Below are 15373 nucleotides of genomic sequence, written 5' to 3'. Positions count from 1 at the left end.
ATAATAAAAGTCATATATGACAAGCCCACAGCTAACATCATACTCAATGGTAAAAAGCTGAGAGCTAGTTTCCTCTAAGATCAGGAATAAGACAAGGCTACCTATTCTCACTACTTTTATTCAACATAAGTCTGAAAGTTCTAGCTAGAACAATTAGGCAAGGAAAAAATAAAAGATATCCAAGTTGGAAAAGAAGAAGTGAAACTCTCATCCCTATTTGCAGATGACATAATACATAGAGAAAACCCTAAAGACTCCACCAAAAAACTTAGAATAAATGAATTCAGTAAGTTTGAAAAATACAAAATCAAAATACAAAAATCTGAATTGTTTCTATACACTAATAACGAACTACCAGATACCGAAAAAGAAATTACGAAAACAATCCCATTTATAATTGCATCAAAATGAGTAAAATACCTAGGAATAATATTTAACCAAGCAGGTGAAACACCTGTACACTGAAGACAAAACACTGTGTGTGTGTGTACACACACACATACATGACATTAATGAAAGAAATTAAAGACACAAATAAATGGAGAGATGTTGGAAGAATACTGTTAAAATGTCCACAGTACCTAAAGCCATCTACAGATTCAATGCAATCCGCAACAAAATTCTAATGGCATTTTTCACAAAAATGGAAAAAAAAAATCCTAAAAATGTGTATGCAACCAAAGAACCCAAATAGCCAAAGCAATCTTGAGAAAAAAAGGACAAAACACTAACACTCCCTGATTTCAAACTATATTGCAAATCTATAGTTATTAAAACAGTATGGTATTGGCATAAAAACAGACACAGAGGGGCATCTGGGTGGCTCAGTTGGTTAAGTGACTACCTTCCAGGTCATTATCCTGGAGTCCTGGGATCAAGCCCCACATCAGGCTGCTTCTCCCACTGACCTTTCTCCTCTCATGCTCTCTTTCTCTCTCAAATAAATAAATAAAATCTTAAAAAAAGAAAAAAAAAGACACAAAGATCAGTGCAATAGAACTGAATGCCTGTGAATAAACCCATGCATATATAGTCAATTAATTACAACAAAAGAGCCAAGAACATACAACAGGGGAAGACTGCCTTTTCGATAAAAAGTGTGGGAAAACTGGACAACCACATGTGAAAGAATGAAACTACACAACTCTCTTATACCAAGTTACTCAAAATAGAATCAAGACCTGAACTTAAAACCTGAAACTGTACAACTCCTAAAAGAAAACATAGGTGGTAATCTCCTTAACATAATTTTTGACAATCATTTTTAAAATCTGAAAGCAAAACCAAAAGCAACAAAAGCAAAACCAAACAAGGGGGACTATAACAAACTAAAAAGCTTCTCCAGAGCAAAGGAAACCAACAGCAAAATAAAAAGGCAACCTACTGAATATAAGAAGATATTCACAAATCATATATCCAATAAGGGGTCAACATCCAAAATATACGAAGAACTCATTCAACTCAATAGCAAAAAAGCAAACAACCCATGTAATGGTTAAGTCTCTGACTCTTGATTTCAGCTCACGTCAAGACCTCAGGGTTGTGAGATCCAGCCCTGTCTGTGATGGGCTCTGTGCTGGCCATGGAGCTTGCTTAAGAATCTCTCTCTCCGTCTGCTTCCCCAATCCCATGCACGTTCTCTCACTCTCTTCCCCAACCCCATTAAAAAAAAAAAAACCTACAGAAACAATCCACTTCAAAATGGGCAGAAGATATGAACAGAAATTTTCCCAACAAAGGCATAAAAATGGGCCACAGGTACGTGAAAGATGCTGTACATCATTAATCAACAGTGAAATCCAAATCAAAAACATAAGGAGGTATCACCTCACATCCGTCAGGATGGCTATTATCAAAAAGACTAGAACTTAAAAATGTTGGTGAGAATGTGGAGAAAAGGGAACCTCTGTACATTGTTGGTGGGAATGTATATTGGTGCAGCCAGTATGGAAAACAGTACAGAGGTTCCTCAAAAAATTAAAAATAGAACTGCCATATAATCCAGCAAGTCCACTTCTGGGTATGTACCCAAAGAACACAAAAAATTCATTTGGAAAGATATATACACCCCATGTTCGCTGTAGCATTATCTACAATATTCAAGATATGGAAATAACCTAATGCATCAAGGGATTAAAGAAACTGTGGTGTAGGTATATGATATTATTCAGCATAAATAACATACATACATACATACACACACACACACACACCAAACTCATAGATTCAGAGAACAGATTGGTGGTTTGCCAGAAGAAAGCTGGGAGGTAGAGGGTAAGAGAAATGGGTGAATTATTTTTTTGTTTTTTAGTTTCAATAAACAGAATTTTAAATAAATAAATGAAAACTAGGAAGGTTAGCCTAATACATAAGTAAATGGTCTGAAGTTATAGTTCTCTTCCTCTCTTTTAATGTATAATTCATGAAATATTACAACTATATTTGCCATGATTTGAAGTAGAAAAATCAATGATCTTATCATACTCATATATATATTTGTCTATTCTTTATGCTTACTTAGGTCAATAGCATTTTATCTACCCACACACTTTCCAATTTCCTTCTGGAAATAAAGTAAGCATCATGATGCTCACCACATGATTTGTTTTGTAACTTGTGAAATGTAAAGATATCCTTGATTAAAGGTCAGACCTAAAACTTCCATAGGAAGATTCCTTGTGATTCTACCAAAACAAAAACCCAAAAAACAAACAAACAAACAAACAAACAACCCACAGACGAAAAAACACCGTCTTCTGACTAGGAGCTCTTATTTGCCCATTCTTGCAATTTCATCTCCAGCCTCTCAATCCCTGCCATTGTCACCACCTTACTTTAATCTAAATAGTACCTTTAATTTATTTTTTAATCCATACCATAGATAATAATCAAATATAAATCTATTCTAGATAACTAGTGTTATTCCAAATAATACACTTTGGGAATACATTCTGCTTCTAAGTGAACTTTTACCTGTGGGCCAATCTGAAGTGCTCGATTTTCTGTTGCCCTTTTTCCTGATTCTATATTGCTCAGAGTAGTCTACCACTTCCCCTCGAGGTTTCCGCCCATCAGGAGAAGGGGTGAAGAATTTGGTAAGGCCATCGATGAGCCCTTTGGTTTTCTTGTTGAACTTCAAGGGAACACTGCTATCTCTGCAGAAGTCCAAGCCATCTATTCGCTCTAAATATCCTTCTTCTGATGACGATGCTGATTGGCTGGAAAGGGTGATTTTACGTTTCCGGCCCCTTCCTGGACCAGTCCGAACTTTGCTGAAAGGACCTTTTGATCTTTAAAAAAAAAAAAGAAAGAAAGAAAGGAAAAAGAAATCAAACAGGGAAAAGGGTAACTATTAAAAAGGAAAACTTTTTAAGTTTTCTATTTAATATAAACATGTAATTAGTAAATAAGCTACAGCTTTATTTTAAAAAACTATATTGTCAAGAATATTCTATAAACCATAAGTATTAGAGAAATGAGAAGTAATATTGTTATCAGAAATAGATTTCTGAAAAGTCTAGTATTTTATAGCAAAAAGAATCCTAAGGTTGGGAGTCAGAAGGCATGTTTAAGTCATAACTCTTGCCACTTTTTAGCTGTACACCTTAGAATAATCACACTGTCTAAACACCAGTGTCTTCATCTATAAAATGAGAGTTGGACCAGAAAACAATTAAGACCCTTCCAGATATAAAGTCCTATGATCTCTGTAACAACTCAGAGTTATACTTTTACCTCTAAACACAAGGATGGGTTACTCTCTGAAACTCAGTAATCAAAAGATCATCTTATAGAAAAATTAAAGCCTGATTTAAGATGTAAAATATGAACTACAATACTGGTACTGTATATTTCAAGCTGCTAGTGCCCATTCCTTTCAGTTATTATCTTCAAGACAGTCTAAAGTATAGAAAAGTTGGGTAAAAAAAAAAAAAAAAAGAATACAGATTTACAGATTTAAAGATATCTTACAAATCATCAAAAGGGAATTACCATAGACACTCAAAAAAATAAATAAATAAAAGAGTTAGCTACTGAATCTTGCCCCATATCCTCCAGACATAGCCCAGTTTCCTAGTTTTCCAGATGAAAAACACATTATTTTATTTTAGATCAAGACATAGAAAGGGGACTTGGCTATGACTGCAATAGCAAAAGTTATCCAGTGATTTGTACATACAATATAAACTACTGAGACCACATCAGGAGAGGAATCTATGAAATGCTATAATAATTTTTCTTTCTTGTTTACATAAGAGCAGCAGTATAAGGCAGTATTTAAGAGTTAGACATTGGTGCCAAACTACTTGTGGGTTTTAATCCCAGTGCAACACTTACTATAAACTGTGCAAGTTAATCTTTCTATGTAGTAATTGTTTCCTTCGAAAAGTAAGAGTAACAGCAATACCGCTTCATTTGGTTGTTGGGAACATTAAATGAGTAACACACTGTAAGGCACTTGGGACTTTATTCTAACTTGGCACTTTACTGCACAGTTCAGTTAAGTATAGCCATTATTATTGCTTTATAAAGTGCCAGTTGTAACAACCAAGATTTTTTTCACAATGCAAACAAGTGACTCCTACACTAGAGAGAAGACCCTATCCTTTTCTCCCCTCACCTTGCCACAAGTACAACTTACACCGTGTTTTGTTTCTTTAACCTGTTTTTCGGACGTCCTATTGGGTTAGCATAGCGCCGCTTTATCTGTGCTGCCTTCTTCTGTAGAAGTTTCCGTCCTTTTTTCCTAGGTCGACATATCTGACATATCCACATGCCTATAAAAAAAATAATATTCCACATAAAGCACAACAGACACAGATACACACAGAAAGAGCTGAGATACTTGAGGAGTTCTTAACTTCTCTTAGGTCAAGGACTCCTATTTAAAAATCTGATGGAAGCCCCTTAGAAAAATAAACATAGAAACATATATACACAAAATTCTACAAACAAATGGAAAAGACTCAGAAGTATCCTGAAGCCCACATATGGTTGAAGTTAAAAAGTTAAAAAGCTCTGCTCTACCCCTGGCACTCTGATATTAGTTTCCAATTACTATTCTATAAGAAAAGAAGCCAGGCTTCCATGGAGTAATAACTGATCCCAGGACTGGACCAAGGAAAATACTTGATAACCTGGAGCATCTTACAGTCCCAGAAAATGGAGAAGTGCTCAAAAGATGAGGAAGGCATGTCATAAGGACCCAGAAGCCAACCTGAAAGAGCTCCCAATAGCCAAATCTGGGTCATTCTGAGCAAGAAAAGAAATAATCACATCAATGGATTATAACCCATTGAATAAAATAAAATTCCATGAGGCCATGAATAATACAATTGACAAATAAATAAATGGGAAAAGCGATCTCTTCCTTATAGCAGATTTCCAATTAATAAATGCAGAAGGGATGATGGAAGCAAAAAAACCATCATCATGTAAACACCAAAGTAAAATTAGTGCAAACAAGAATCACTGATGGATGCTAAAGTTAGTACAATGATGGAAAAGAATAACTTAAAAGTTAGGTTTCTACAGTAATCAAATGATCACAGTTAACATTACCAGTAATAAGACATATTCATACTATACACCACACTACAACACACTAAGAAGCGTACAATATCACTTCTGTGATGTTCTTATCAAACTTCGGAATCTTAGTTTAATCATGATAAAGAAACAAACAAACCCAAATTTAAGGACTTTCTATAAAATAGCTGACCAGGGGCGCCTGGGTGGCTCAGTGGGTTAAAGCCTCTGCCTTCAGCTCAGGTCATGATCCCAGGGTCCTCAGATCGAGCCCCTCATGAGGCTCTCTCCTCAGCAGGGAGCCTGCTTCCTCCTCTCTCTCTGCCTGCCTCTCTGCCTACTTGTGATCTCTGTCAAATAAATAAATAAAATATTTAAAAATAAAATAAAATAGCTGACCAGCTGCTTCAAAAGTGTCAAGGTCAGGAAAGACAATTTACAGAAGTAATTCAGAATGGAAGAGACTAAGGAAATATGACAATTAAATACAATGTGAAATCCAGGACTGGATTCTGGACCACAAATTCAAATAAGGTCTACAGATTAGTTAATTGTATCATATCAATATCAGTTTCCTGGTTTCAGTAATTGTACTATGGTTTTATAAGATGTTAACATTGGAAGAAGCTGGTGATGGCTGCAATATTTTTGCTACTTTTCGGTTAAGTCTGCAATTACTTCAAAATAAAATGATTCCTGTTTTAAGCTACAATGAAACTTTTTTTGTAGGCACTATACACAGGAATGAAGTCCTAAGAAAATCTTTATCTTGCAGGATTCTCAGAAGGCCTTTTGACCAGTTAGGAAAGGGGGAATTTATTCTTCCAGTACATATAAATCTAAGACTTTTCAAAAGGTAACAACCAACAGAATGACATAATAGGGACTCAAGTAGGATCCTAAGTGAAATAACTTGACTATACCTAAGGTTCAATTCCTTTCCACCTGCGGGAAAATTTTTTTCAAGAAGAAAATTATCAAATATCCTATAAGCGGTTTACTTAAGAAACCTAGCAAGTCACAAAATCAGAGTTAAAAATGGAATTTGTGATAAGGCAAAAGCAGGAGAGTCCACCTGAACTTTTTTTTTTTTTTTTTTTTTTTTTTTAGAGAAAATCTAAGCATATAGTAAGACGGAAGCTCAACCAACAGGCAGTTGTATTCCAACCAAATAACTTTCAAGGAGCAGAAGTCAAAAAAACAGGATAACATTAAGCTCTACTTTTATGAGTTAGGTCACAAATATTATTTGTCTACAAATTATTTTATTAAAACATTTTTTTGAGTTTTGACTAAACCAGAGACTAACAACTCTAGGCCTTTCAAAGGTGATGAACAGTGTAATAATTGACACTGATATAATCAACACGATCTAGTACAACTTCATTTCTTCCTTTACAGAAAGAGGTATTTCAAAATATTACAAAAGGCAAGTACTTTGTCCTCTAGCTATATGACTGGCAAATATTAATAAATGAACTACTTTGCTCTCCATGGGTACTTAAAAACTGAAAATAGAGAAATAGAGGAAAATAATAAATCCATACACATAAGTATGTTAGGATATCTCAACAGACTGTGCCACCTTTAGGATGTCTCAACAGACTATCCCACCTTTAAGGTGACAGCACTCTTCCTGCTTAAACAATCCCAAACAGAAAGATGAAAAATCATTCTTTCATCTATCAAAGTAGATAAAAGGTGCTTTCACTAACATGCCCTTTATATTGCGAGTCTGATTTCAGAAAGTATTTCTCACCTTTTGGCATCCGGGTGAGTGGTGGATCACAACACTCCATGTGAAAACCCCGGTCACAGGAATCACAAAAGAGCATGTTATCCTAAAAAATTGATAGGACAGTTTTGCTTAACCTTATGAAACAAAAGCATGTGAGGATCATAACTTCATAAAACCTAGAAAGCTTCAATGATCTCATAAAGGAGATGAACTACTGTAATAGTAAAAGTTTCCTTAATTTGTATCAACTGAGTAAATGGACAAGTCTGAGTTACCACAAGTTTTGCTTCAACCAACCTTTAATAAAGAACTACAGTTTCATAACTTTCAAGTTTATCCAGTAACCAGATATAAGCTAACTTTAGTTTTCTAATGGAAAAGAGAAAAGGATGATTTGTAGTTAATATACTAACTGACCACTGCTAAGTGAGTGACTCCACACTACTCAAACAAATCGCAGGAGTATTTCTTTAGGGACGCCTGGGTGGCTTAGTCACTAAGAGTTTGGCTTCCACTCAGGTCATAATCCCAGGGTCCTGGGATTGAGTCTGGCATGGAATCAGGCTCCCTGCTCAGAAGCCTGCTTCTCCCTCTCCCACTCCCCCTGCTTGTGTTCCTCTCTCACTGTCTCTCTGTCAAATAAATTTTTTTTTTTAAAAGGAGTATTTCTGCAAACATACAATTAAGATGCTTTAGAAATCACCTAGAAAGAATCCAAGTCTCAAAGAGTACGTATTCTAAACTAATGATGTGTAAGTTAATGAGACTCCTGTTTCAAATTCTGCGGGACCAGGTGACTGAAAAATAGCCAACAATACCTAGAGGAAAACACCAGTTGTACATTCGACTTCTAAGTGAAATATTCACGTTGTAAGGCAAAGATACTCACTGCATTTTTGCCTTGATCTCGACAGGAGCTGCACGTTTTACACTCAATGCACTGCCACCGTAAGGCCTTCACTCTAACCGTTAGTTCAGGGGAAAACTTTAAACAGGATGGATGACCTAGTAAGAGGGGAAAATTCTCAAATGAAATAATCAATGACCATTCTGTATTAAAGAAATGATGTACAGTAAGGCAATTACCTTAAATCAAAATATGTATCAAAAAAAAGATGCTCTTGGAAGCTTGTCAGACATGTCTCATCAAGACTTGGCACTCCTATTCAGTTTTACTGATGCTAAACAGTACTCAGTAAACCACCGCCACCCCAATGTGATTATAGAAAACCTGACAAACTCCTAGCATTTATTAAGCCTGCATTAAAGCATTATTTGAGTACACATGCTTATATGTATACCAATACGTAACATAGTATGCCTAGGCAATTTCTGAAAGGAAACACAAAAACTGTTTGCAACTGTAATATCCTAGGATATGAAGTTATAAACATTTTGAAGGAGATTTTGCCTTTCACTTCAATCCTTTCTGTGCTCTCAATTTTTAAAATAACATTATATTTAAAATCAAAATATATTTTTGCTAAATCTGATCATTAAAAGTGAGTTTACTTTGGCTAAAAACTAAAACCTAAGCAATATTTCTATTGTGATCAGAATTAACAGTAACAGGAAAAAAAAGTTTCCTCTTCCAAAAGTTAGTATCCATTTAATTATCAGAATTTTAAGAAGGAAAATCTGCCCTCACTCTGAAAAGATTTGTCCCTTTCCTCTAAAAGTTGGTTACGTTTATTTTTCTTTGGTGAGAGAAAGGGCTAGTTAAATTATTTTCTCTTCCTTCTTTTCTATTCCTAAGTAAGTTTCTCTTCTATGAGATGCTATGAAGTTTATTATCAAAACATCACTGACATTAAAGGAAAATGAGAAAGTGTAAAAATCTCATTCATAATCTCTTCTTCCTAGATTAGCCATTTCCTGTTCTACTTTTCCTTTATGGACTTGCTAAAATCCCTTGTGCAGCTTTAATTATAAGGTATGCACAGTTTTGTTTTGCTTTTCTTCATCCGTTTAGTCAAGTAAACATTGTATATATATTCCTTAAACTGAGTAATTCCATTGAGTTGATACCCTATAACCTACATGGCCATTTCCCTATTGTTAACTATTTAAACTATTACTCGTAATAGAACACTACAGTGAATTTCTTTCTTTTAGATTAATTCCTTAAAATAAATTCCTGAAAGTGGGGTTGGTAAGATGAAAAAAACATTTCTGTGGCTTGAGAAGCAGATATGTACTGCCAAACACGTTTCCAAATCCTCTGATAAAATATCTAGTGCTACCAGCAAAGTACAAATGTTTTATCACAATTTCATCAGCTCTAGATCTGGGTTCTCTTACTGTTCAAATTTTATTATTATCAAAGCTATAAAATGATACTCCAATGCTGTACTGGTATGCATGCTTATTATTACTTGGGTAAAATGTTTTCTTAGTATGTTCAACAATTAACTCTCTCATATAAACTACTTGTTCGTAGGCTCTGCCCTTTGGACTTTGTGCTGGAAATGTAAACATGCTCTTCACACTTTATAGCATTTGCCCCTTTACCATAGTTAATGCAATTATTTTCCCCAATTTTTAAATTTTTTTAAAAATTTGGGGTATTTTAGTTCTCAGTCTGGGAAGTTACCGTCATATATTTGACTCTATCCATAGTCTTCTTCCGTGGCTACTGTAATAGCCAGGTCCCGCTGCCCTCCAAACATTCCTGCCTCCTGAAAGAATACCAATTGACACCTTGTACAGTTCCCTCCCACACTAAATAGGGCCGATCTGTGTGCTGTAATGACAGTCTAAGGCTAGGTAATAAAAGATATTATAGGTACCACCTTGCTCTCTCTCTCTCTCAGATTCCTGCTTAGGGGAATCCAGCTGTCATGCCGTGGGCACATATGCAGCCCTATGAAGAAGTCTGCCTGGCAAAGAACTAAGGCTCCCTGTCAACAGGCAGCATGAAGTTGCCAGCCAGGTAAGTCAGTCATCATGGAATGGAAACCTTCAGATAACTGAGGGCCAGTTAAAATCTTGACTGCAACCTCACTAAGGATCACTAAGTCAAAACCACTCAGGTAAGCCACTCCCAAATTCATGATCAACAGGAACATGAATTTTAAAATGTTGCTTTTTTAGCTGCTACATTTTGGAGTTGTTTATTTCTAAAGCAACAGATAACCAATGGTTATTCATTCTATAGTTCTTTAAAAGTTTCCTCTATTGTTTTCAAATTGCAAAGAACTCAGAGACCACCTCAAATATAACATGATTTACAAGGCAGGACTATCACCCAACTCTCTCTCCCCCTCACCCCATTTTATTCCCACCTCACCAGGAGCAGACCTATTTTTATCTGTTTCATATACTTGGGGTCCCACATCATTTTTTAAGGGTTCTTCTACGAAAATAGTTCGGAAATCACTGCAATGTAGGATATGTCACTATATTTTTGTCCAATATTTTATGATTTTATGGTTTATATTTAACTGTAAAATCCACCCAGAGTTCATTTTGGTTTGTGATATTATGCTGGATATGGTCACCTACCACTCAAGATATCTTGCTGCTGCCTTCAAAAACCTTCTGTAAATAAAAACCAAAAACCTGAAAGCTGTATACTTCCTAGATTCCTTTGCAGCTAGGCTCTAGATATGAATTAAATTCTACCAGCTATATGTACTGAGTGATTTTTTGAAAAGGAGAAGTGAAACAAAGACCACTTTTCTCTTGGTACTGTTTTCTAACGATAAAGTCATGAAAATGCCAATACCCATCCACTCTTCACCTTTATGGCTATCCAGAGGTAATTGTGATGTTGGCCAAATTCAGCCTTTCAATATCCAAATTCAGCTAAAGTCCTCCAGCAGCCTCCTGCTTCCACCTCTTCCAAATGGAGGCAGATGTAAGTGACTCTCCTGGTGGATCAGTTCTGTGATACTCCAGAATCAGTCCTTAAAGCCCAGCTTAGAACTTTCCTCTTCAACCCTTCTAATAATTTCACAAACATCTGGTCCTGGTATTAAATTTCCTTCCTCTTGAATTATCTAGAGTGGTTTCTGGTTTCTCAACTAAATCATGACTGTTACAGTATAAAACACTGAAAATTAAGCCAATGATCAAAGATAATGTATAATGTTGGTTTACTAATATGGCCTTCCTAAAAAAACTTGTAAGTTCTGAAATTGCAGACCAAGAATATCTCTGGAATTAACAAACCAGGAGAGTCTTTGCAAAACTGTTTTTAGAGCCCAGGATTTCACAGAGCTCACTAAATTGCAGTGTCAACATTCCATTTCCCAGTGTGAATATGTAAGTTTCTATCAAGAAAAACAAATCCTTATCATCCTGGCTCTATTCATAAAGCCTGATGCATAAATCAAGAAAAATAAGTAGTGATTATTAAAGAAACCGGCAATAATTTCAAACTGATTGCTGTGATTTGAACAGATGTTTGACAGTCAAATATAAAGATCAACAGGAAAAAATAATCTATGGAAAGAGTTTTATAAAAAACAAACAAAAAGACTAAGACCTGATTTAAATTAACTGAATAAAACATTTCAACTATTACATTTAAATCCCTCCCTTGTCTAGAAGCTCATCTCAGTTACCTTAAACCAGAATCAAATTAAAGTATTAGTTTTATAAGGCTCAAGGATACCATCTCAGTTAAATACACCTCCCTCTTGACCAACCATACATGTCAGAAGGAATCCAGGGGATTACATACCACTGTTGCCACAGTCAGCACAGGAGATGAGTTCCTCCGGCTTCTTTTCTCGGTTTTGTTCTTTTGTACCAAGACAGAAACTACAGATGGGGATTGGTTCAGCAACAGGCTATAAAGATAAAAACAGTTCACTCAGGTACGAGTACTTTCTTTTAGTATTAATACAAAGACATTAAAATTACAGTTTTAAATTCCTATGAGAGTTTATACATAACCTTAAGACAACTGTTACCATGCTCCTAAATCTCCAACTAAGTAAGGGAGTTTTTTGTTTTGTTTTTTGTTTTTCTTTAGTAAGCGAGTTTCTACAGAGCCTGCTTTGGCTGGACCTTTACAACCAGTCCTTGTAGTGACAACTTTGGTCCAAAAAAATCATTATCTCAACTATATTGGTCACTTAGAAACTAAATGACACAGTATGTATTAAACAAAGCAAATCCTTCATCTAGGGTTAAAAATTTCAACTTGAATTAAGCATAAGAAATCACAGTCTCAGTCCTTAAAACGTGATGTCACAAAGGAGAAGTGACGAATGTGCATAAATAAGCACCACATAAAGTGATGGACGTTAGGTGCTAAAGAGGCAAACAGGAAATGCTCTGTACAAAAATGAGAAAGAAATGTCAGTTGTGGTTTGGAGAAGGGTTGAAAGAAGAAGATAACACGTATTAAGTACTAGTACTATGCTATGGGATCTTAAGAAGTTTGTCCACGCACAACTGATAATAACTGTTAAAACTGGGTTGAAACCTAGGTTTCTATGTTCCTCTACAGCACACAGGATGAAGAGAAAGGCAGTATATGTAGAATAAACAAGACGAACTTAGGTGTGCAGTCTGCTAAAGCCAGTGCTTAAAGGATCTGGTTTCTGTGATAACTCTGGGGGCGCAGATACATCAGGATTGTGAAGATTGCCTCTGAATGTCTTACAAAGAAGCTGGACTTTATCCCACAGGAAGAGAACAATAGAAGGCTATTGAATCAAAAGATGATCACCTGTATTTGAAAAAAAAAAATTCAGTAGCAATATCAAAGAAAAATGGGGGGAAACCTAAAGACACGTAGAACATTTAAACAATGACTACAATAGTCTGGTGAAGACACGATATTAACCTGAACCAAAGATTATGAAAGAAAAAACAAACCAGGAACAGAAAAAAATAGCTATGGACTTAGAGACCAACTACCTATGGAAGATGACAGAGAAGAAAATGAGTTAACTATATATGACTGACTTAATGAAAAGATGGTGTGAACCGTTAAGTTATCTGCAAGAAGAAAAGCAGGAGAAAAACAAAGAAATACGAAGTTTGATGTTAGGTGTGTTTAGTTGGAGGCACTCTCAGTCAAATCTCAACCATTTATGTGGGACAGAGATATAAAGTCCTCAAGATTTTTTTAGTCCACTGGAGAACACAGATAAAATGTCCATCACTACCATGATGGAAGGGTTACAACAAGAAACAACAGAGGGAGGGAATCAAGCAGGAGAAAAGTGTGTCAGGAGAAGGTTTCCCAGACTTAAGTTCTTCTGGAGGTATTTCAACAGGGAGACCCACTGATGGGGTGTTCAAACAAAATACAGAATTCCAGCTTGGGAGGAATGGAATGAGCTCAGTTTGGGACTTAGTGAGCTTAAAATACCTATGGAGCACCCATGTAGCAATGTCCATCAACTTTACAATACAGGGATCTGAAGTTCAAGAGAAAGGTTAGTCTGGAAATGAAAATCTAGAAATCATATACCTACAAAATGGCTAAGACCTTCAAAGTTGATGAGTTCTCCCATGGAGAACAGGTAGAAAGAAGAGACCTAAGGTCACAATACAAATATTGAAGTGGCTGTTAGAGGAAACTGCCTAGGAAGGAAAATGGATTACTGAGAGAGTTGGATGGTATATCAATAATGTCCAACACAAGCAAATCAACAGTATTCCTCAGCCAAGAGATTAAATGAGAGATGAACCGCTGGAAGTTGACTTAATAATTGTGATTCTGGTAAAGACTGCCACATCATTTCCCAGCTAGAATTTAAATAAAATTGGGGGGGGGGGGGATATGAAAAAGAACAGGGGAGTAAAGTCAGGAAAGACTTCATTGAGAAGTAGAAACTGCAAGTAAGCAAGCTCTCTCGGTGAACAGGCAAGCCACTAAATGGAAGCTATTAACAGCATATTTAACTAACAAATGGCTTATATCCAGAATATACACTGAACTCTTACATATCAGTATGGAGAAGACAGACAATTCAATAGAAAGGTAGGCAAAAAAACTTCAAAAGGCACTTCAAAACAGCAAATACGTGAATAATATATAAATGGCCAATGAACATAAGAAACGATGCTCAACCTCATTAACCATCAAGGAAGCAGATCTCCAAGAACGGCTAGAATTCTATAAAGCCTGGCAATAGTAATGCTGTTAAGAAAGTAGAACAACAGAACTCTTACACTGCTGACAAGAATATAAATTGACAAAACTAATCTGAAAACTACTAAAATTAAACACAGGCATATCATATGACCCAGCACTTCTACTCCTTGGTATATATCCATCAAATGAAGTACACACACATATATACAATAAAACATACACAAACATGATCAGAACAGCATTATTCATAAAATTTACTCAAACAAAAATTACCCAAATAACCAGCAATGGGTGCACAGATAAACTGTATTATATCCATACAGTAGAATATTGAACTGTAATGAATATAAACAAATTACAGTCAACAACTTGTATTACTATCACAAAAATACTGAATGAGAGAAAAGATATGGAAGAATACATAGTATATCATCTTACTTATGTAAAGTTCAAAAACAGTTCTACATTACCGCAAGTTGAGACAGCAGTTATCTTTAGAGAGAAAGGAAGAGGTAGTGAATTGGAAAGGGACTTCTGAGGTGCTGGTAATGTTCTTTTTATTGACCTGCATGGTGTTTTCAAGGAAGTTAATAATATTTAAGGTACATACTTATAATCTGTGCACTTTTCTGTATGCTTGTTTTAATTAGAGTTGTCAAACGTAAACTAATGAACATCTATAGAGGAGGACAAGGTTACCTCTGGAATATTCTGAAAGAAATACCAACAGTGACTTGGACATTGCAGTTTGGAACTTAGAAGAAAGAACAGGCTGGAGAGATTTAAAAGACAGCAACATGCTGACAGCACCCAGTGAGAAGCAGGAGTGAAGCTGTAGTAACAGACAGAGAACAAGGGGAGGAGAGTGAAGAAGTGAGATAAAATCTAAGATAGAAGAATATCAACATTTAGAAGCATCGGGGGTGAAGGGGAAGGGACAAGAAACAACTAGTGAAGACAAGATATTAACCTGAACCAAAGGTTCTGAGGGAAAACAGAACCAAGAGGAAGTGATGACACAAAAATTACAAGACACAGAGAGCAAC

At 35.7% G+C, this 15373-nt stretch overlaps 1 protein-coding gene across 3 annotated transcripts in view; it reads right to left on the bottom strand.

Annotated features, from left to right (window-relative positions):
- Positions 1 to 15373, bottom strand: part of KAT6A (lysine acetyltransferase 6A) — a 110920-nt gene that overhangs the window by 40677 nt on the left and 54870 nt on the right. For 2 of the 3 annotated variants that reach the window (XM_082715133.1, XM_082715134.1), the window contains 5 exons: positions 11955 to 12063; positions 8157 to 8272; positions 7289 to 7370; positions 4643 to 4778; positions 2974 to 3290 (listed from right to left, as the gene is read on the bottom strand). In XM_082715133.1, coding sequence (XP_082571259.1) covers positions 2974 to 3290; positions 4643 to 4778; positions 7289 to 7370; positions 8157 to 8272; positions 11955 to 12063 — 760 coding nt within the window. The remainder of the gene's footprint in view (positions 1 to 2973; positions 3291 to 4642; positions 4779 to 7288; positions 7371 to 8156; positions 8273 to 11954; positions 12064 to 15373) is intronic. The other variant, XM_082715135.1, reaches the window with a different exon arrangement.

The sequence above is a fragment of the Mustela nivalis genome (genome assembly GCF_964662115.1).
Source record: "Mustela nivalis genome assembly, chromosome: 20".
Classification (NCBI taxonomy): domain Eukaryota; kingdom Metazoa; phylum Chordata; class Mammalia; order Carnivora; family Mustelidae; genus Mustela; species Mustela nivalis.
This window is presented reverse-complemented; position numbering and strand designations above follow the sequence as displayed.